General features: G+C 43.2%; 1 protein-coding gene across 1 annotated transcript; it reads right to left on the reverse strand.

Moving 5' to 3' along the window:
- Nucleotides 1-13,783: 13,783 nt before the first annotated feature.
- FAM241A (family with sequence similarity 241 member A) lies at nucleotides 13,784-23,975 on the reverse strand. The gene is made up of 2 exons (XM_065736112.1): nucleotides 23,808-23,975; nucleotides 13,784-14,251 (listed from the first exon to the last, which is right to left on the reverse strand). Exons 1-2 carry the CDS (start codon nucleotides 23,901-23,903, stop codon nucleotides 14,006-14,008), a joined length of 342 nt encoding a protein of 113 aa, XP_065592184.1. The 5' UTR covers nucleotides 23,904-23,975; the 3' UTR covers nucleotides 13,784-14,005.
- Nucleotides 23,976-24,375: the final 400 nt, after the last annotated feature.

Genomic DNA, 24,375 nt, shown 5'->3' on the forward strand with positions numbered 1-24,375 from the left:
CACTAAGGTAATGAAAGAGAGAACTATGACAGGTGAGACTTTACTTGCTTTTTGCTATGTTTGTTTTAAAAAACACCATTCTGGTGGTAAAACATAAATACATTCATTTATAATATATGTTTTAAACTGTATACCTTCACACATACTTATTTCAAAATGCACACATTTAGCTTTCCCCCTTAATGAGGTAGCAAGGAACAGGCATAGCACACTTCCAGAAGGATGTGACTGATTTTCTGGTGTGTGTTCTTCTCCTCTGTCTTGTGGTAGTTACTTGAGTGTTTCTGGGGGCTCGGTGGCAGCCCAGCAGCTGCAGGCATGGTTTCCTTCTTACTCAGGAACACACTGCTTAAAGCAAATCCTATGAGCGGAGGCAACACAAGGCTTCTGCTGATGTCTTTGTGCTATGCAAAGAAAAAAAGAAAAAGGAGCGTTCTTCATGTATTCAAATATATGTAGGCTGCAGACTTGCATCGTTTCTATCCCAGAAACAAAAGAGCTGACAATTTTCTCTGTCTACCTGAGACAGCTGGCTTGCACTGCTATGAATCAGTGCAGCCAATGGCAGTGACTAGCTATCCAAGAGCATCCTGGTGCTCTGTTTTAGTTTTTTTTATTTTGACAGGAGAATTTTGAAGAAAATTATTTTTTTCTTAAAGCCATAGACAGAACATAGAGTACACAAGCACATTTTTTTTTGTGCTTCTGATAATGCTTCCAGTATGTCTCATGAAGACAGATGAGAGAAAAAATCAGGCTGCAATATTTGCTGCCAGCCCCAAAATACCCAGGCAGGTTATGCTCTTAATAAGAGCCACTGTTAGGTGAAGAGATTAGCTGGACAACGTACTGAGATGAGGTAATTCAAGGACTCCCATGCACCACTAGGAAACCTTTTTGAGGTTTTGGAGTTGTGGGGGAGGGATCCTTCTCTGTATCTGTGTCAGACTGAAGTGGTCATGGGGCTTTTTGCTTTTTCTCTTCCTCCTTCACCTGCAGGTTGGATCAGCATTATAAAGATTGGTGGTTAAGCACTAATGGTAGCAGGTCACTGACATAAGTGCTCTATCGTCAAAATGCTGTGGCTTCAAACAATAGATTGCCTCCCTCCCAGATGCACTGATTTATCATGGGGCAGATCACCTAGCAACAAAGTCCCCATGGGAAAGGGTCTATGTCTAGTGCATTTCAGGGAAAAAACACTCTTACGAAAATGAGGCTAGGACAGATATCTTGTTCTCTAGGATTTTTATGAGTAACTTTTCACGAGCTAAAGATTTTCCCATGGAGCAAGAATTACTTTTTAAAACATCTCTTACAGTAAATAGGAAACACTAAGAAAAGAAGTATTCTGTTAGAAAGGTGCCATTTTTCAGAGTGAAAAAGTGTTATTGGTATGTATGTATCAACCTACACAGGCAAAGCAGAACTACATGTCTCATTTAAAAACAGTAATTAAAATGCAAACTAGAGAATGTGTTTGATTCTGTCATATCTGATTCATTTTAAGACAAAAAGAAATCCTTCCAGACATACTCAGTAGGTTGCCTTGCATCTCATTCATTTAGAGGCAGTGGTGAAGGCAGATATGATCAGGTTCACTGAGATGGTGTCAATCATTCTGTGTTTATATGACCAGGAGGTTGAATTAAGTGAGGAACTCAAGCTCTTGGAAAGCTACCTATGCCATTTCCATCACAGCATCTGGGCTTCCCTGGAAAGATAACACCAAACAGCTCACAGTGCTGCAGCCACAGTTATGATGACTTTTTAATAAAGCACTGAACTGGGGCTAATGAACCCCCATCACATTTTATCGGGGAGATAAGATTACCAGGTTCTTCAGTGAAATGTGGCAGACTTCTTTCTGCTCTGTGTCACTTCACACCCTCTGGTGTAATTTCTTCATTTCCTTCAGTCAAACCTCACTAGCTGATCTTTAAGTGTTTATAGCTTTGCTTAAGAGATGATCTTGAAATTCAAACCTGGTTTTTGAGCACGTACTGTATCTCCAAATGAAGCTCCATTGCACAAGATGTATTTTTTTCCATTAGCACGCCTAAATGCCTGAAAACCATTTCTAGGCACTCTCACTGCTGGAAGGTCTGAAACAGCCAATGCACAGGACTGTGTTTGCTGTTGGATACTAGTGCTCTCTTTTCTGCAGAGCTCCCGACATCCTACAGCTGTCCAGACAGGCAGAGTTCAAGCTGTGCATGCCCAGCAGGCGAGCAGGTGCTTGTTAATGGGGCTGGCTAGGGAATATTCAAATCAGTAGGAACATTTATTCTTTTTATCATAACTAAACCCAGTAATTTTTTACTAGCCTGAACTCAGATTAGTTACCTACATTTTCAGATTCTGAAATGAACTCCTGAAGTATGGGTGTCCAGCAAAAGTACAAGACTCCATGCTTTCCTATTTCTCTCTGTTTTTTCTCACTAGATGATGAAGTGTGTCAAATACTGCCACCTGCGGCAGCCACTTTGCAGATTACACATTTACTGACTAGGAACCGTGTTTTGCAATTGCAAAGTCCAATTGCAGAAGTCTACAGTAAGCCCTGAGGTGATAAGAGTTGTGATTTTCCCAGTGACATAGATTAGATGTGAACTGGTAACTGGAGCTGAAAACTATTCCCTCATGCCATGGCTTTTGTGAAAAGCTGCTTCTGCCGAGGCATCTGTGGGCTGCTGAACTGCACGTGGAAGGGGAGGATGGTGCTGTAATTGTTGAGCAATTTCTGTTAGCTGAAAAGGGAAGTGCTGCTTGCATCATTGACCATGAGATTATCAGCTTTTATGGTCACAAGTAATTGAATGGCCAACCTAGGATGCTGGGGGCACATTGCTACAATATACAGTTTATTGAGCAAAACAGAAGCAAGCAAGCAGAATTTAGCAATAGCTTGACTTAAGAGCCTAATTGTTTAACTCCTTTCTTTATTCCACTCTAATGATGCTAACATAGGTCATATTGGTTTGGTAGTTCAGTAGGAAATAATACTGCTCATTCTTTTCCTTCCTCTGAGCCAGAAAAATCAGATATTTGGAAACAGAACGGCATTAAGCAAATTATAAACAGTATTATCTTGAAAATATATCTTTCAGTAAAATGAACCAAAGTCAGAGCAGAGATGAAGTTAGATAAGCTCCTTGCATGATACACAGTACTACAAAGTTATGGCATCCAGGACAGGGGAAAGGAGCAAAACCACAATCTTTGAGGACCACTTCATGTACCACCAAGCACTGATCTCTCTGGCAGAGCACATGTTAAGCTCAGCTCAGCTTTTCATTGTAGCTGTACCAGGAAACAGGATGAAACCTTTCTCCCATCCTGCAGGCAAACATCCCATAACATCTCTTGTGGAAACAAGCTTTATTCTAAAGCTGTATACAGTGTTTGTTGTCCCTGATGGTACTGTGTCAGAATCTCACTTGAATAAATGAACTCATTTACTAATTTCCAGACTAGAGCTGCTGTCAGACAGTTTTTACCTAATTGCCCTTGAGAAACAAGCCAGCTTCCATAAAATTTTCATTTCCACAAACTCTTTTCTGTACCAGATCAAGTCTGTTATTTTTACATTTAAAATAGGACTAAAAAAATCAGCACAATAAGCTGTTACAATAAGCTGTGTTTATAGTAAAAATATTTGGCAAAAGTATCCTGGGGTTGTATTTTCTGACGTCTGTACCTTATTCCTGGCTCCTATGTATCATATTGTCAGCTCAAACTTTGGCTGTCCTTTGTCACTTTCAACAGATGAGCTCTTGGCATGTCTTCTTAACTATGTGCTCTTGCACATCACACTATGAAATTAATCCCCCCTCCCTTTTTCATAACCCAGGCTTTAACTCCAGTGTGCTCGTGGCATAACCTTCTGATACTCCTTCCTATTGCTCCTGCAAGTGTATTGTATGCCTAATGCTTACGCTATCATCACTACTGCAAATACAAACCAGATAGGGGTACAAAACCTACTGTAAGAGGTTTTCCTATAAACATTCTTTTGGTCCTGTAGATTTTCTTTGTTTCCCTTGTCTCAGTTTGACTTATTACCTTTGTCTTCCCAAATTGTATCAATACTGAATTACAGGTAGGCTAGATTATTTCTCCTGGCTATGAAATCAGTTATCAAAAATATATGGCTCTAAGAAATAAATTCCTGCCACATTTTATTGAGTGTAGCGAGTTAGTTTCCTGTTATGGCAATAATGCATAGAGAACATGCATGAGAAATCTCAAGTAAGCAATTCTAGAAGAATTTAAAGAAGCACAGCAGTTTCCTGCTAGCACTGAGAAGTCTGGGCTTCAGGCAATTATTTCAACAATTTCACAGTTCAAAAGGCAAAATAGGAAACTCAAGCAATAGATACAAATGTGCTAAGCTTCCAAAAATCCAAACTCAGGAAAAGCTTTAGAGCTATATATATACTTTTTTTTTTTTCCTGAAAGGAGAGGACACATATGAAAGTATCAAAGCCTCATTATGATAGCATCAGGCTCGAAGAAGCTAAGCTTGCTGAAGATAAGCTCAAAAGCAAGCCCTGGGGCACATACATAATTTAAATGCCTTTTCTAGCACTCAGCATCCAGCACAAGCTCATGCTACTGCAGAGCTTGTTTCCTGCTCTGCGCTCACCACAAACAAGCAGGGAACCCCTCTGAGGTACAGAGATGGTTTTTATTGAGGCCAAGCTGGAACATGCTTTGATATATCAAGAGTTCTAAAGTATTCTAAAAAGCTCTGAAGTTCTTCATCTGGGGGAGAAAGTATTGACTGGCTTGGTGCCGAGGTACATTTTCATGCTGTAAATGACTTCTCTATGTGTCAGGACAAATTAGCAGATTTGCTCACAAATACAGGCTGTACATTGCTGAGAAAAGCTGGAGATCTTCTGAGGGTCTGTATACAACACCACTTACAGACACAAACCAAATGAAAGCTGAATGTTGTTATACAGTGGGTGGCTTTCAGGCCTCCAGAATGTAGTAGTGGTTTCCATCCTCAGCCAGCTACAGCTGAGTTTGTTCTCAGCTGACAAAGAGCACACTTATATGAGCTGCATCTACTGGGTTTCTGATGTCACTGACTGAACAGTGATAACTAACCCATCCCGTGATCCTATATGACATTCAATAATTAATTCGTCTTCACTTGAGTTTTGCTCTATATTTGCAGTAACACTTCCCGAGAACAGCTCTATTCGACTGATAAAGAAAGAAGTGCACAGCACCATGCTCACAGCTGGGCTGGAGACCAATAGGGAAAGACCATGCATGGCTCAAGGAAGGAGAAATCTGCTTCCTGGTCAGGTAAGATGAAGGACCTATGTGTGAAGAAATAAGAGCCCACATAAATTAAGATAGCGCATGCAGCATCTCTTAAAAATCCTTTGTGAAGAGATTTCAAACTGGCTATTACAGCACCAATCTCCTAAATAATACAACAACTTCTACTCATCTGTGCATTACTTCTAGCAGAATAAGAAGACAACATATTCAAGATATATACTTTTTTTTTTTTTTAATGCTTCTGACAGCTCCTCTCCAGACAGGAAGGTAACAGATATTCTACATCTGTGAAATGCAATGCTAGAATTGTTTTGCAAATTCTTGCCATTAATAAAATCATTGAAGCAAGAAGACATGAACAAAGATAATAATCATAATGTATGGCACTATTAACTGTTCAGTTTTTCACTGGAGCGCTTCAGTGCTTTTTACAGTCATAATGGCACTGCCTGCCTCCAACTTTGGTACAGCAAGCTCCATTTCTTCTCCTCTAAAGAAAATGATTTCAGCATGGAAGCCAGTTGGTCCCGAGACACACAAAAGACACCCACACACATTTAGCTGGCATCATGTGCTAGCTGCTGAAACTGAGCCCTAGCACAGCTCTTCAAGCACATGTGAGGCATATGGAAACCCCAGGATGCCATGGGAGGTGAGAGTGTTAATTTGAGGACTCCTTGTGTTTTCCTTTTACACAATCATAGTAAAATGCTTCTTATTTGAGTGAGAAACTATTCCTTATGAAAAAAATTGGAAGGAGAATGGAGAAGTTTATGCTTAGTTTGTTTTTTAAGTTTAGTCTGTTGTATTTTAATCCATGTGCCTACGCACTTGGCAGAGGATTCCTTAACCAGAAACTCACTTCTAAATATTGTGAATCAAAAGAAGTCAAGAGTCAACATATGTAATGATGCAGAAGCAGAGACGGTTCTGAGTTAAATGGTTTCTGTTTTTCCCCAGGACACATCAGAAGCACTGAGAAAGGAGAAAGTCTGTTTCCACTGTAGAGGTAGTGACTGCCTTCTACTTGGGAGCAGCCACAAGTTTTTTCCTCTACCGCCTGTGTTGCACTGGGATTTGAAGGGGGAAAATTAAAGGTGTTTTCAGAAAAGGTGGGAGAAGAGTGGCATCAAAAAAGATCTGTGGTACAAATTTTGAAATTTAAGTGAATGATTTAAAATGCCCTTTTTTTTTAGTAACAAGTGAAGAACAGAGCATTAATGATGGAGCAGTTACCCAGGAAGATCTAGAAGTTCTCCTCGCAGTGTCTTTATCTTATTTGCTGGAGCTTCTTGCAAAACATGACCACGGCTTAGTCTCCTGGCAAACTGAAGAGTAACCACCACTGCAGAAATACGTGCTATTAGTCTAAAGCCTTCGCTGTACTGTAAGACCTACCCACCTCTAAGCACAGAAATCCCCCACAGCTGGTAAAGCCCAGATAACAAGGAAGGCAGGGCTTAGCAATGACAGAACGGCCCTGTCTCTACTGAAGCATCTGCATAACATGGAATGGATGCTTCCTAAAACGTTGTACAAAAGAAAGGTAGGTCCAAAGGTTGCATGCTAATGGTCAGAACATACACTCAGAAAATAGAGACTCTGAAGGAAACCTAAAAAATGAGGTTGTTAGCATTAACTTGTATTTACTTGTCAAGGACCTTGGGATAAGAACGTGTTAATAATGGCTTTTTCCATTGCTGACAGAGCTCAGCCAAATACTTCAACAGATGGAATGTAGAAACTATGAATTGAGATGAAAAAAATAGTCAAACGCATGCATTTGGTTCTCTTATCTGACAGAGCATCAGAAACAGGCAATAGCCTCAAGACTGCTTGTCTTTTTCCTCTGCAACGGTAAGATTCACAGAGAGACTTACTGAATTAAGCCTAATGGCACAGAAATATTTGGTCTGTCAGAAAAACCACATCATTGTGTTTTTCCTAATCTTATTAGGTCGAGGACATGAACACCAAATACCGGAATATATTTTCACTCCAACAAGAAGCACAGGACACTTACCTGGTGCTCAGCTGTCTGGAGACAGGCAGAGCTAGACTGAAATGCTGGAGGAAATAAGGTACCTGGCTGATGTCAGCTCTTGCTGTCAGATGCACTCTGACGGGGTACATAAATACAGAAAGTGACAGCAAAGGAAGTTCTGCAGACCTGCTCTGAGGCTTTGTGACACTGACCAGGTAGCATTAAAGACATCTCAGTCTCTTCCCGTGACCTCCATTCTACTCATACTGCCTGGCTTCACCCCACTGCTAACAGCTAGTGTGGGAGGAATGGCTTTCAATACAGCTTTGAGAAAGAATATGAATGAATGATTCAAAAGGATAACTAAGTTCAATTTTTGAAATAAGTCATTTATCAGCCAAAGCACTCAAGGACTCAAATCTCATTCAAGTCAAGGAGAGACTTCTCAATGTCTGTCACTTTATGGAACAGGATTTTGGCTGCCGAAGATTTTTCTTTATCAACAGTCTCATTGTACCTGGGATGTAGCCTTGATATCACATTAGAAAGTTGGTAATTAGTGAATTAAGACAGAAAAATGGTTTATTTCCACCATCTATTCTGGGCAACATGCAAACCCATGTCTCTTGTACCTTCATTATCCACAGCTTTTCCTTCCACAAAGAAGCTCCCAATAGTTTGCCAGTGACTAATTTAGCTCCTTCCTCACATGCGTTAAACCCTCATCCAAATGAGGACAAGGTGAGCCCTTTTCCTCTGCAAGGCTTTAAAATGCAATAGACAGCAAATTGTACATACAAAATATGCCAAGACAGACATGAACAGATTCCAAAAGAAGGAACAGTCGCCCTAAGCAGTGTTCATTCCAGATGCAAGGTGATGCGCCAGGACAAGCTAAGAAACTATCTGGCTTAATTAATTTACATTTAATGCACATAAAACCTAGACACCATACACTTTAGCAGTTCTGTTTTGAGTATCAGATGATAGTAATCATCATATCTGAAAAGAGAGGTGTGGGGTAAATAACTCCCAAGGACGGTACTTCACAACAAAATAGCATAGATGATAGTATATATTGGGTAGTTCTATATAGATGGGATACAAATAATACAAAAGAGAAGGTGGCTCACCTTCAAGATGACAAGGCTCGCAGGGGACTCCACATAGGAGGGATCTCCAAGAAGAGATCCTTCCCTGGTGATGGTCAGCCCTTAAATGGGGTTTGGGAGAGGTGGAGCCAGGCTCCACCCCTTCCAATCACACAGGTATATCACCTTCACCTGTGCCTCCATGGCTGACTCGGTGCTCACCTCAGGTGACCAATCAGTGGTTCAAGCTGTGATTCAGCAGTTCCCATACAACAGGTAAGCACAGGTTAAAAAAGAAAATAAGAAAAAAAAGACCACCAGACACATGCATATTTTTAAAAATCTTTTCTCCAATTTCCTCCCCTCTGGCATTAAGCAGGTGCCCCATAAAACAAACAGCATGTCCAACTGAAAATAAAACGACTGACATTGAGTGACTGGAAAAAAACCAAAGCCTTGGCACACAGCTGTTCCTATGAACAGCCCTACTGCAGAGTGAGGTAAGAAATGTAAAAAGAGGATGAAAGTGTTGGTTCTGGAAAGGTGGAAAGGATAAGAAATAAGCCCCTAAAAACTAGACTAAGGCCCAGGATGAAAAGAATCAAACAGAATACTGAAATCCCCTTTCTGCCACTTCTACAGAATGCAGGCAGACAGCAAATTCAGTAGCTAGAGCCAGCAACAGGTGTTCTTCAGCTTGCAGACACCCAGTAAAAGGGCTGACCCAGACACTTCAGAAATCAAAATCTGAAGGCCTGAATTTATTCAAGCATTGAGTTTTCCTTAGTTTATGCACAACCACCACTTTGTTCCTTTTAGAAAACCCACAGTACTGAAATCATTGTGTGTCTTGAGCAACACAAACACATGCACCCAATGGATCTGACAGAACGAGCATCCTTCTGAGCTGCAGGGAAAAAACAAACAGAAGTGAATTTGTTTGGCAGTGTTTTGACCTATGTTCAACAAATACTTAAAAGATAAATGAAAACTCCCAAACTGTCTTGTGGCACAGCAACTGTCACTGTTTTTCACACCGCTGACCACATCTGGTTCCTCCAGAGGCTGCTCTGGGTGCACAACAGAGATATGCAGTGAAGGGATAACTACTTTACCAGAACAACATTGTCATTGTTAACAGGTGTTTCCCCTCCCTGCCCCAGTTCAGTGCAACTTGCTAGACACTCAGCCACTAAGATGTGATATGGTTTGTTCAGCTCTGATACTGCAGTTGTTTCTCCAATAGCTGATTTGAGAGGGAATTTGAATGCTGTCCCGTTTCAACTGGGCATACCATGAAGTTTGAGAAGAGCGAGCCCTGAACAAAGCACCACAGAGAATTCAGCTCTCACTGACAACAATACTTTTTATTACAAAGAATAACAAAGTGCTTTCCACAGGATTCACTTAATACAGAGCTGTTAAGAAATATGATTTTTGCTTTTTAAAACAGACAGTTTCAATGCAATGATTTTTCAGTGCAAAGAGGGATCTCCAACACTCTCAGTTGTGTAGTCTTCTCTGTACACAGTAGTTCGTTCAGGCATCAGGCAGGTGCAGAGCAGTACCAACGAGTCCATCTTGCAACAAACAGAGGTTATGTAAAAGCTTTTGATAGGTCACACTGACCAACAGGAATTACATCAGGTTGCTCACTGCAGACTGGGGGGACATCTTTCCTTCATACAGTCCTACACACAAATGCATCGAAGTGCTTTCAGTTCTAATAATCATATATATATCTATAAACAACATTATCCATTTTAACTATATAGACAAAAACAAAACTCTCTTTTTTTCCCCCTTGAACTAAATTAACCTTCTACTTTATAACTAGAAATATACTGGGAACGCCTGGTGCTCCTGATGCCTTAGAACTAAATTTGGATGGAAGGAAGAACACAATGCAAGGACTGTTTACCTATTTCCCCCTCTTCTTGGCACAAATTCACAGTTCAATTTATTTTAACACTTTTAATACATACATACAACCTTCTGGCTTGCCTGGGCCATGCTGAATGAAGGTGAGCTGTCTTGGGCCACATGTAAAATACCTAAGACAGTTAATATTTGTAACTAACCTTTAAAATACTTTTTTATTAAAACACAAAAAAGAGGGCAACAAAATCATAAAGTGAGGGGGATATTTGATGCTGTTTTTGTGAAGCTAACATGTCAGGCTGGCTTGATGGCAGTGGCTGCAATGCTTGGTGAGCTCTCAGGGTGTTTGTCAGAGACTTTTGATGAAATTTTCCTCTTCTCGTGCTTCATTCATGAAAAGTTGTTGACAAACATCCGTACTGCCAAGAGTGATGACATGAATAAGACGTGACTGTGAAGTGAGGGGCACTCTTCTCAAATTTACATAAGTCTGGTAAAGAGACATGATCAGGTTTTTTAGTTGAGTATCTGATTGCAACTCTACACCTCAGATTTCTTTATGCCAACAGAAAGCACGGCCACATATTTTTCACTGTTCACAGGACTTTGTTTTGCCAATGTATCACAATACATAAACTTATTTGCCATCACTTGAGTCGGCACTGCAGTGCACCCTCCCCCTGCCTGGTTTCAGCTCGGACAGTGCCGATCACACGGCAATGTTTGGCTGTTGCTGAGCGATGGGCAGAGCCACCACCACGACGGTGGGGGAGGGGCAGCCACAGGACGGGCTGGGCCCGGCCGTATGCCGGCTATGGGTTGGACATGCCTGCATTTAAGCATTATTTCACTGTGCTCCATTTTTCACTCTCTGAATCTGATTATATCTCAGTCCTTCATTCCTTACTTCCTCCTACCTTTCCTGCAAACAGCACGGTGATTATTTAGCAATCATAAAAAAAAACCCAAAACCCCAAAACAAATGAACAACTATTCAAATTCTTATATACAATGGAATGTATGAAACAAGAAGTGTGAAAGTGAGGGGGCATTTTCCACACAGGACTGTTTTCCCCCCCTTGCTTTCAGTCAACTCTATTAAGAGAGATATTCTTTCGGGTTTTAAAATATTTTAAAGCATCTGTGAAGGACAAGAAGTAGTCATTCTTTAAAGAAACAATATCAAGCATTCATCATACACAATCTCAGTCCAAAAGCTACTTATCCATACATCACAAGTATATAGACATAAACATCAAAAGAAAAAAACTGAAATAACTTCATGAATGGAACAGTCAGTTATTCACATAATAAAAAGCTACATGCATATAAACATCTTCCTTAGTTTGTTTGGTTCATTGTTCCCAGTTCCTTACATGTAGACCAAAATCACCACGTCAAGAAAATACTACATGTTGTCACAATACAGTCTTCACACAAGTACTACTGCAATGAGGATATCACCCTGACACTTTTCTCCGCAAGACAAAAGGAACAGGATGAGTTTCTCTGAACAATAATTTGATTGTGGGAACAAAGGAAGGATTTTTTTTTTTTTTAATGACAGGATGCTTTTGTAATACAGCCCTTAGAGAGGAGAATACACACAAACCTACCAGCATAGCTATATAAGCATGCAACAGTATAAACAGGTGTTCTGCTTTCCAAGGGATCAAAACAAAAGACAAAGTTTACCATAGGCACTTGAGTAAAGAGTTTCGCCCCACCAGCATGTGCTTGCTGTTTGCTTTTGGAGTTCCAGCTCTGAGCAACAAAGCCTTGTATGTAGGAACACCTCCTGTTGCCAAACACTTTCCTGCCACCAGGGTGACTATTTAACCAGGTGCCAGTCAACACAGGCTGCCATTCAAACACACCCTGGGCCTCCATCCCACACCCATGCAGTCCTACTGGTTCACCAGGGCCTCCCGGATCCACCCGCAGCCAAGGGCATCTGAGCATTAGGACAGGGGTTCCTCACAAGAGAACTATTCATTAAAAAAATAGAGGCTGTTCTGGTGTGGTGGCAGAGGGGGGGCCACAGTATGCGTGTGGCCCACAGGTTAGAGGTGCCTGAGCTAAGCCTTGTGTTCACTGCACTAAAGAGCTATCAGCTCTCTAATAGAACAGTCTGTAAGGACTGTAGGTCAAGGGCTGCAGCAATACAGCCCAGCAAGCAACATAATCCATGTCGTTGGCATACAATCTGCTCTACAAATCCAGTTGTGACATAGAAGACACAAAGGGACTACACTTCAAAGGCCTTTGGATAAGACTCAGCATTTTCAACTACAAGGTATCTATTGTTGATTGCTGCTAATATAAAAACGTTAAGAAAATCACTGCAAAAGATTAAGTAGTTTTTTGAAACCTTTACATTTTGTATTACATCTTTAAGTAAATGTAGAATTTAATTCTGCCAGAGATTAAGTCAAATCTGTAAAGACTTGTATTTAGAAAAGATTTCAACTCATTTTACTATTTTCCTTTAAATGAGCACATCCAACTCTGAAATATTCAGTACATCCTTGGTGTGGCTCCTAGGGAGCCAGAGAGAATCTTGCACTTATTCTTCAATCCTGTTCCCAAGTTTACATTGCCCATGACACCCATCTGTAGATAGGCATTTTGGTGCCTATTTTGGAAATAAGTCAATTAAAGCTACTAAGCAAGATGACCACTTGGATTTCACTGCATTCTTGTCTTGCAGGAAGAAACAAGACTGATTTGCTTATGTATGCAAATCCTCTAGTTCATCTTTGGTCTACAGTGTAGCAGATGAGGAAGGTGTTAACTGCTCCTGTCTATTATCTCTCTGGTTGTTCAGACACTTCACACAAGACCCCAGAGGAAGCAGACAGTATTCTAGCAGCACTGTCTGGAATGGCAAATTCCCATGACTGCAGTTATAACTGCTTACAAAGTCCATGAGTTAGCCAAATATTTATCTTCAGGAGGGGCGATGTGGGCAAGAACAAGGAAAAACAATAGAGCAGCAGGAGCTAAGTACATTTCCAAAACCAAGGCAGGGCTACATTAGTCCATGTGGGACTGTGACTCTTCCCTAGTCCTAAACAACAGCTGAAGTCGTGTGTGAAGTCACCAGTAATATTATACAAGCAGTTTTCTGGATTCCTTACTTCCTGGAGGAAAGCTTGCTATGAACTGTACTAGGCAAAGATGCTTTTACGTGACGAAGCCGTCTCCACTTCAGAGCATTTATCATGTAAGGTTTCCTAGCAAACCACCCCCATGTACATCTAGTTTTTTGGAAATACACTAGGAAACTATGCAGATTCAGAGAACAAACGGCACACAGTCCCCCAACAATGAAACAGGACACTCACATCAAGTGTCCTTTCAAACCAGACAGGAAATTTTCACTGTGCAAAGCAAGAACATTGCAGGAAGGGGGAGGATAGGAGAAATAAAAAGCCAATCTGGGGACTAAGGCCCCAAGAGCATAGAAAAGGGTACATTACTTTGGACACAGTTATAAGTATCTTATTTTGTGGGATTGTTTTTTTTTTTTGGTATGTGTCCTGTCAAGACATAATAGGACTACTGACTTTGCTTAAAATTCCTAATTTTAGTCCCTCTCACACCAAATTTTGAAAGTTCCTTAGAAAACAGTTTGAAGCATTCCAGCTTTCAATATGCCACCCATTTGCTTAAACATACACATCCACTGAGACAGTGGATTGACAGTGTTAAAATAAAGAATCCAAAAAGGGGCATCTATAAAATCTTACTGTTGTACATAAATAATGACAAGGCACAGAATAGCAACCAGTCCAAGAGCTTGCAAGCCAACAAACCAGAGCATAACCCAGAAGAATATAACTATTACAGGTTCTACTATCCGTTCTCCAAAGTACATCCTTGTGAAGCCTATTCTGATAAGACTTTTGTTCAGTCCACCAAAGAGAGTCCCCATCTTTTTATAATCGTCTATTATAGGTTCTGCGGCGTGGTTTCTTTGTTCTTGCTGGACCTGCAGATAGAACACAAAAATAAGAAATATATTGTGCTATCAGTTCTTACTACTATGATCCACGTGAACAAGTCTTGCATGATTACACTTCAATCTATAAAAATGAGATATACATGCAAGAAAGCTACTCCTTCTATCAAAAAACTGAAAACGTGATACAGCTTGTGAGGTAGGCACAACGTTAAGAATGAGACTCACTGGCCCATGCTTAGAACACCTAAAGTAACACAACGAAAGTGTGCCATCCTGTCTCCTTTTCAGATACCACTCTAGGGCATACAGCTCTTCCACAGGCCATACACTGCACCCTTCAGCTCAGCGTGGATGACAGGGCAAGTGAAATCCCATCAGAGGTCCATCATTTCAGCCAGAAGTGGGTGTGTTATAAATTATTTTCTGAACATCTTCAGAACCACAGGAACAATTCAGAACCAGCACAAACTATTAAGTATTTTGCACTGCAGCACAACTGCAAGGCTACCAACATCTCTGACAGAAGGACTTGGAATTAGGCATGGAAGAGAGCAAACATCCATCCAGATGTTGGCACAGAAAACAATTCAAGGCAAGCAAGGGAATAGGGACACAAAGTGGTGTACAAAGACAAAGAGCAGACGGGAAGCAAGTTCTGCAGGGTTTCCAAAAAGAAAAGCCACGGGGTTAATTCATACCAAGGCAGAAGAATATTTTAGATGAAGATATGGTTAAATATCACTGCAAAAAAAACCAGGCTCCAAAGATATTGATTCAACATGTACATTTTAACCAGATTAGAGCTTGAAGTGCCATCTCTAGTTCCCCAACATCCAGAGATCCATTGCACAAAACCTTACTGCATAATGTAGGGGTATGACAAGTTGAGCACATTCTCAAGACGAACGTGGGTTTGCTAATCCTTCCATTAGGCAGCAATGAAAACACAAACAGCAGCTACTCATCAATATTTCAGTCAGCTGATCAATAAGTCCAACAAATTGTCTGTAAACCTCATGTGCAATTAGTCAATTCCTGGATTCAAAGCAAACATGCAACTTCAATTATGTCTTTGAGGATGAAAGCCACTCTGTGTCCCGGTTACGTGGCAGATTCAGCAAGAAACAGAAACCCTATCCCACAGCAGCGCTGGGCTCTCTTGATAGACAGCAAGTAACACATGAAGACCCATTCCTGCAGAAAGCTGCCCACTGAAGACAAAAAGAAGTTATTATTCTGTTCTAAGCCAAACCTAAAGGCACAATATATAACCCTCTGCTTAAACAAAGGTTGGGCAAACCATCACAGCTGATACTGAAAAATAAAAAGCCTCAAACAAACAAAAAAAATCAGCATACAATCCCTCAGCTTTGTGTGCTTGGGCAATTTTTTATTTCCATATTCATAAAGATTTAGGTTTAAGTTTCAGCACTGAATCCCAGAATGGGAAGAGTACAGGAAGCCTAAATCGTAATGAATATTGTATTCAATTTCTGTGTGGTTCTACAGAAGAGTCTAACCTCTGAGAACTCCAGTGTTTTACACTGTGCTGACAGCCACCCACCTCCTCTCTTTTCAACCTGCTTTTCAAGCACAGGTCATTTTCCTCCCCTTCTGTGTGGCTATGAAAACTCCAGCTTTCAGCATTTTGTTTTTAACTGTACTCATAATTCAAGTAACTATTAATTTCTCTTTAATTCCAGTGTCTCAAGATCAGCTTTTACAAGAAAAGTAGAGGCAAGCCCAGGCTTACAAAGCAGACTCCGGATGGCAGGATGCCTGCTGCCCTGAGATCCAAGTGTTTTTATGGGAATTCTCATTCCTCTTTCCTCGAAGACTGTGAGGAGATGGAGCAGAAACATGAAATGATCAGCCTAAGTGGTATATTGATTGCAACAATTAGGGAAAACAGAAAGGATGTGCTGGGAAGGAAAAGTACATTTGCTTCCTGCATTCAGATGCCATAGGGAACACAAATCTACGGGACGGCAGAGGGAACAGAGAACAGCTCTCAGTGGGACCACTGCTGAGCTGCAGACCCACGACATTTGCTTGTGAAGTAGTTCAGGCTTCAAATTAGCAGCCAGTGCAACCAGAGGGAAAAAATGAGGCAATAACAAACTGACTATGCCTCAGGGTTATGAATGGCACTCTTCAACGTGCCGGAAGCCTTGGCACGGTAGGGACACCAGTGGGCACACTTACGCTGGCTCCCTGTCACATGGCCCAGCTGCTGTACCAAGGATCACACGTATTCATGCTGACAGCATCTCTCACTTCTGCTACAACATTATTGGGACTTCCCTGGCCTTGTCATTCTGCTTGGATAAGCCACCAGCAACAATGTGCGTAGAGCCTGTTAGAGCAGGGGACAGGGGCAGCGTCGCTTCAGTGTTTTGGGGTTTTATTTTCTATTTTTTCAGAAAATGTCAGCTCACACTCTCCTTCTCAGGCAAGGGTGGAGTCATGGATTCCTACAGCCATTACGCCAAGCTTGCTTCTAGGAAAGGAGAATGAAAAGCACACGCTTAGTTACAAAATTAGCGTGAAGCCAATTTTCCAAACACTTTAGACAGCTTACAAAACTTTCATAAGGACAACAGGAATTTGCAAAACTTCCAAGTCTATTGCAGTTGATTCAGGCTAAATATGTCTTGCTCCAGGCAACTCTGCCAAAACAAGTGCAACTAGAAACATGATGGCCCGTAAGTCACAGACCGGACTATTTTCTCCCCTTCTGCATCATCATTTCACACACTGGACAAAGCAGGTTTCTTCAGAGGTGGAACTAAAACAGAACCAGCAGGGCAAGCACCAGTAACTCTACGATACTCCAGATGGATAACTGGTATTAAATAAGCTTTAACATTGCAGCTCGATGTTTTTTAATTAACTTTCAGTGAGGTAATAAAACCACACAGAGCCATGCAGGCGTGCCAGCACCCCTCAGCGCACCCTCAGAACTGAGCAACTCCTCCTTTCCTTCCAAAAGCACTTTTCCAAAAGCATTTTCAGAAGTTGGCTGCTTTCAGCAGGCACGCAGTTCCCAGCTGACTCTTAACTTCCATTGGACTATTTTTTTTTTGTACAGAATCAGCCTGCAGCTACAAAGACACTGCCACAACAGGAAAACATAGAAATGTGGTTTTATTTTACATGTAGTGAGACCATCCTCCCTCTTAAGCAAATTAACATTAGTGAAATTCTTTATACAAATGCACTGCCACTGTATATGACCTCACTGCCTGTTTCTTCTTCATTTATATTCTTTTAGTATGTTCAAATTAATAGCATAATACATATTCTCCTTTTTAAACATGTGGTGCTTGGTTTCTATTTTTGACTTGAAATTATTTACAGCTAAACACAAGAGTTCTCATGGGGAACCAAAGGGGAAGTGCCTATGCCTTATCATGCTCCCCGCAGCATGCACGTGGGCTGCGTCCCACGCAAACCCACTGGAGATCTCCGAGTGCTCCATTTTCAGTTGTCTATTCAGATGTTTGGTGTCCAAGTTTCCCCTCGCTATTCAAAAGGAGGCATTTCCATCTGCCAAGCTGTTGCTGACCGCCTCCCACGGTCTGTTGGCAGAAAGTCAGAACTTGAGGATCCAAACTCTGAAAAATGTTGTGACCAAAAGCACCCAGCCCCTAAAGCCACGTAGCTCCAGGTTAGATGCTGTAAGGAGAACTGCCACACTTCTCCCTGAGGCAGATGCCAGCAAATGGACTTGATTATCCCCACGTAAAACTCTCTGAAGAGCAGGTGCTGAGCACAAGTTCCCACATCCCTTAAAGTGCGTCCACATCCCTTCTGAGAAAAACCTCCCCTGTAAGTCAATGCTTCTCTGGGCAAGATTTAAAACAACTGAAAATGTGAAGTCAGCTCAGCCCTCTGAATCCAACCAACATCTGGCTGTGGTTTCACAATTTTTGTCCGTCACCACCGCAGCACACAAAATTATATGCATTCTGACCACTATCTATGCTTTTGGCAAGACTTCATCACATTCACACAAATCCACAGCTACCTCAGTTTGTGCAGAGCCTGCGTTTCTCATGGGACATGTAGAGGCTGCTCACACCACCCTGACAGCAGCAGCTTTTCGAGCTTACCTCCTTTAGGGCAAGTCTGCTTTGGCCATACAGAAACTAGAGATCCCCATAGAATAAAACCCCTCCTCCTAAATACCACCTTTGAAAAGCCTCACATGATACTCCTTTGGAGAGAAGGACAAAGGTAGCACTGATCTTCTCACAACTGTTTAAGGCCAATCCCTACCTGAACCACCTAAGAGCAATGCATCCAGCTCTAGGTCTTCTTCCCCTCAAACTGCTGTGAGTGCTCAGTCCCTACCACAGACAATAATTTACAGCCTGTACAGAACGGCTTCATGAGTCTGTGGAGGACACAGATCTGAAAGGGACATGTACATTGCCAATGTGACTGCAGAGTTCTCCTGCTGTTAATCCACGAGTGTTGAATTACAGAGCTAGCATTTCTCCTTCTCTGCAGTCAGCACCACTAGCTCGCTGAAGGACAGCACCAGCGTTGCCTTTGTTCAGCACCCAGATGTCCTTACACTGCCCTGCTGTGATGGGCCTGGAGATCTATGCATGCAGCCAGGCTGCAGCTGAGGCACTTCCACCTGCTGGCAATGGAGAAACTGCCCACATGCAGCACGCACAGCATCCTACGTGTGCTGGTCACAGGGAATAACATCACAGTGTCGATGGTTGTACTAGATGATCTTAGAGGTCCTTTCCAACCTAAATTATTCTATGCCCATAATTTTTTTTTTAACAGAAGGAATTTCTTCTGCAGTATTTAAATGCTTGCTACTTTACTTTACTCATGGTTATTTTTACTCCAGGGAACAGGTGGTGTATCTGATAGCTGAAGCCCACATGTACTTCAATGTCAAAAAGCCATTAAGACCTGACTTCAGCAACACGGGTGCTTAATGAAAAACACACTCCAGTATTTTTGAAAGCTAGACACTGATGCTCAGGAGACAGCTTCACAAAGTCATCTCTTTCAGAGGATGCAAAATAAAACTGAAAACACTTTGAGCTCGATCTAAAGAATAAGAGAAGAAAACAAGCAGGTGACAGAAACTGTGCCAAAAGAAACCACAAGCTCCTTTCCCCTCTAGAACAGGAGGCCAACTTCTGTTTGGTACAGCCACTGCGCATGCCTGCACACAACGGACATCAGGGAGGCACAACATACCCAATTTTCCTTATATTCAGACAGCTGATGGTCCAGTGTATAGCCACAGACAGACTTTAAGTTTGCTCAAGAGGGGCGAACAGGTTCAATGGAAATCTGATTTTCTTCCTCTTCTGTTGTAGCAGGAAGAGAATGGTATTCATTGGCATTATTTGTTAGCATGAAACCAAAGCCTAGCATTTGACCTTGTAACTAAGTGGTAAAGAGATCCTGATACTCAGCCAGCACACTACTAAGCAAACAAACTTACTGAACTGCCTGCAGAACATGTACCAGGTTCATTTCCCTAGTCTAACTTTAATCTGATATTGAAATATTAAAGGATTGATAGATTAGAAAAGGAGAAAGGAAGTCATACATCACTTCCAGATGAAAAGGCAGTGAAAAAACTAAGTTCGTTGTTTTTCTCTGGAGAGTAAATAGCAAACTCAAAAAGAATGGAATAAACCGACTTCCCAACACTTTACTACTGCCAAAACTACTTTACAATAGTTATCAATAAAAGTGGAATTCTCAAATGAAGACTCAATGAAAACTTGCAAAATGAAGACTGAGTTCACATTTACTTCACAACAAGAACTTAGACAGCGCTGTTTATAAAACAGAACCAAGATGTTGCTATAGAAACAAGCAACGATGTAAGAAAGTCAATGGCAATGTATTAGCTTTATTCAGCTTTCATGGCAACTGAAGTTTAGGATCAACAGTTGCTGCAACAAACTTCTATCCACCAGGAGCAGCTGCATGTGAGGGAGATGAAAAGGCTTTTCCAGGCAATGAACTTCTGCATGTGCAGAGCAGATAAAACCCCAAGAGCAACACAGCCTTTGGTTGATAAACCATTATTTCGGTCCTGGCACTGAAGGAAATGGGAATCCAAAACCAAGCCTATATTAAAACACAGGGAATGAACGTGCTGCTGTTGCAGTACCTACATCCCTGCCATGCTATAATCTTACCCAGAGAACAGATCAAAAGTCATTTCCAATCAGTCTTTTCCTTACAACCTCAGCACTTGATTTCCACGGGATATGTTTCCTCACTAGAAGTTATCAGCTGGAGCCAGAATAAAGGTACAACCTGCTGTTATGTTCAGCATGGCGTTAACCCTCTGACATGCTGCAGAGCAGCAACGGTTAATCCTTCCTCTTAGGGAGAAGAAATTTCTGTTCACTTCTATCTCCAGGTCCTTCTGTCTTTAAGCAAGGAGAATCTTCATACTATGAAAGCAGAGCATACCATGCTATCTCTTGCAGGCGCCACAGCTATGTTTGAAGATTTTATTTATTTTTTCTTAAAACATTGTCAACTCTCAGAAATCTCACTGTGATGGGGTTGGAATGTGATGATCTTTGAGGTCCCTTCCAACCCAAGCCTATTAATTTTCTAAAAAACATAATCACAGAATAGTCATTATAAGGCATTACTACAGTTATGAACCTTTGCAGTAAAGTTAAGGAGTTAGTAGATCCAGAAAAAAAAATTGGATTAAGCCACTCAGCAAGGTATTGCTCTTTTCGGTTCAGAAACAAATCCTACCAGGAACAAGGAGGAGAAGCCTACAATTTTTAGATTAACTCAGCATAGAATAAAGCAGAAATAAGTTTCTAGTCTTAGGCATCACAGTTTCCGTGCACACTAGCCTATTTCAGGCATTCTTGGCCCCTACTGACTTGTGACTAAAATTATACAGTCCCATGAACAACGAAACATTTACATGAGAGAGACCACGAAGCTGTTGAAAGCATCCTTTAATTTTGTCTCTGCTCATTATTTCCATGCTAGAGAAACACCAGCGATGCAGTATGTTGGAAACACAGTCAAAAAATTCAGGATTTGAAAACCTTCAGCTAAGACATCTGTACCTCCTTCAAAATAATTCTCAATGGGAAACACCAAAAACCATTTATAATGGAGTCACAGAATGGCTTAGATTGGAAAGTACTTCCTCCTAAGACTCCATCTGGACCACCCAGTTCCAATCTCCTGCTTTGGACTGATTGCCTCCCACCACTGCAGGCTGCCCAAGGCCCCATCCAACCTGGTCCTGAGTGCATCCAGGGATGGGGCAGCCACAGCCTCTCTGAGCAGCTGTGCCACGACCTCACTGCCCTCTGGGTAAAAATTTTCTTCCTAACACCTAACCTAAATCTCCCCTCTTCAAAGCCATCCCCCCTTGCCCTATTACTACTGTTCTATGCAAGAAGTTGCTTCCCTTCCTACTTATAAGCTTCAAGTACTGAAAGGCTGCTGAATAATCCCTCTAAATCTCAATCCATCTACAAAATACTTCATTTATAGAGACAAAATACTATTCAAAATAACAGTAAAACATTCAAAGAAGGTTAGAAACTCAGGTTAATAAGGTGACTGTCTAAGCTCATCTATCTACTTGTGTACACATGTATTGCATATTAATTCCACATTTATACATCTAAGAGGGAGCGATGGTTTTAGCTCAGCTGTCTGACAACACTTGGGATTCTGTTTATCCTCAACCAGCTTGAGGTGGAAATCCTGTCTTCAGCAAAGCAACCTGGAATTCTGCCATTGCCTTAAGCTTTGATTACGAGAGAGTAAAGCCATTACAGCCTACACAAGCAATATACCCTCATTCCTCCTGCTCTTAAGAACATAATTCTCGAGCTTTACCTGCACAGTGGGCAGCTTTTTGGAAGTCCCTTTCACAACTGCTTGCAGTGCCCAAAAATAGGTTGAGGCCATGCACCGCATCTCCCACAGCTTCTTGACATTCCCATGGACACTGCAGGGCCCACTCACCTCCTGGCTGACAGCACTGCACACTGTAACACAGGACTTCTGCCTCAGCTTTTGTTACTACACACTTGCACTTATTTCACCTGCTTACTCTTATTTTGTGCTTTAACCCAGTAAAGCTTATATGATGATTACACCCGCAGTGATAATAGAGGAGAGGTGCAAGACCATGGCACCATGGCCCCAGTTCTTCAGTGCTTCAAAGAATGCCATACAGATAATCATCCTCATCTTTGCAAGCAAACCTACAAGAACATTAATCACATCACCATCCTGCTCAACTTCTCTATCTAATCATCAGAGTAGGTAATTTTATAGCCTACTGCAATAATGAATTCCACAGGCCACACACTACATTTAGTAACACATCCTTCTGTTCTTCCAGAAATGTACTTCTCATGAACTTAATTACGTAGGTCCTCGCTGACCTTACTTACTGTCACCATTTTCAGCACAGTATCAAACCTCCGGGGTTCTGTGCTTCATAAATAGCCTCCACAAAGGCTGTTCTTATTTTTAAAAAGATACTAAAGGGTGTATATATTACCATTTACATCCTGACTGCCCTGTGTTGCAAGGAGCTGCAGCCAGCCCGCTCCCACGCTAGGTATGTGACCTGCTTGCTCCATTTCCCAAGTGGAGGGCTTGAAGGCACAGTCTTAAGCAGGGGCATCCTCTAAGCCTGGTGTCTTTCAGGAGCACCACACTCTGGCTGTGAGGTCACACAGGTGTGCTGGATGCCGCCACACATTCAGCTGTTCCCAGCTTTCTGGTTCAGTGCAGTCATACCTTTTTCTTTTTAAGGTGTATTTTCCACGGAAAGAATTAACAAATTAAATGAAACGGTCTGAACATTAGCTCGGGACGTACTCCGGCGGCTCCACTCGCCCCTGCGCGGCTCTCAGCCGCGGTTCGTTTCTCTCGCTTTGCCTTTCTCAGAGGATTCACAGAAGATCCCCGTGCACTGAAGTATTACGCAGAGATACACCTCCGAGGTGTCAGACGTCAGACGGCGTTAGGCACGGGCAGCGCACAGCCCCGCGCTGCAGCCGGGGAGAGCCGCTCCGCAGCTGCAGAGGGGAACGCACGCGGCTCCGCCCGCGCCCCAAGGGAACAGCCCGCGGCCGGCACGCAGCCAACACGAGCGCCCAGGAGAGGCGAGGCGAGCTGGGTAACGAACCGATCCATTTCTCCCTTAGTTACAACAAATTCCGCCAAATCCGGCAGCGCGCTGCCGCGGGGCCCCCAACCACCACGAACCGCGATATTGCCCACTTCTCCCAGCGCGCCCCGGGCCGGCCCTGCTCCGTGCGGGACGGGAGAGACGACGGCACCGAGGGCCCGGCCCGGCTTCCCGACGGCGCGTTAACCGAGAGCAAAGCCGGCACGGGGCGCCGAGGGAGCCGCGGGCACGGCTGCGGGAACTCAGAGAACTGATTTTCACGGCTTACACAACGCAGACGCCGCCTCGCAGACCGACCACTGTAACCGAGCGGCACTCCGCCCCGCGCTCCCTCCGCTCCGGACAGCCCAGCCCTTCCCTTCCCTTCCCTTCCCTTCCCGACGCACCGACCTGCTCCTCCGGGCTCCGCCGGTGCCGGACAGGCGCCGCCCCCGCCTCCCGCTCGCAGTCCCCGGGCGGCGGCAGCAGCTCGGCCGCCGAGCCCATTGCTCCTCGGGCGGCGGGGGCGGCCGCTGGCGGGAGCCGCGGCGGCGGCGGCGAAGGAGGAGGGAGCGCCGCTTCCTCCCGCAGCGCCGAGCGGAGCCGCACGCTCCCGGCCGGCGGCGGCTCCTCCTCGCGGCGGGGCGGGGCTCGGCGCGGGGCCCCGCGGCGGTGGGGGCCGCCGCTCCTCCGGGAGCCGCGCCGCCTCCAGCGCGGACCTCGTGCTGAGAGCCGGGCGCTACCGGGGCGTTGATTGCAGCCCGGAGCCCGAGGGGAGGCTGCAGCGCCGTGTGCCTGTCCCTGCGGCTCCTGGGCACCTGTGGGTGCTCCTGGTGGCGGCGCGGCGCCGCGCCTACAGGGCTGGGCTGTGTTCCCACCTGAGGCGCCGCCTGACAGCTGGATTCGGCGGAAATGGAGCGTTTGCATGAATTGGGTCCGACTTTCTGTCGGCTGGGTGGGGACCTCGCTGCCGTTTGTC

Source organism: Cyrtonyx montezumae, unplaced genomic scaffold (genome assembly GCF_038088225.1).
Source record: "Cyrtonyx montezumae isolate F1298 unplaced genomic scaffold, pur_monq_1.0 scaffold_2, whole genome shotgun sequence".
NCBI classification, from domain to species: Eukaryota; Metazoa; Chordata; class Aves; order Galliformes; family Odontophoridae; genus Cyrtonyx; species Cyrtonyx montezumae.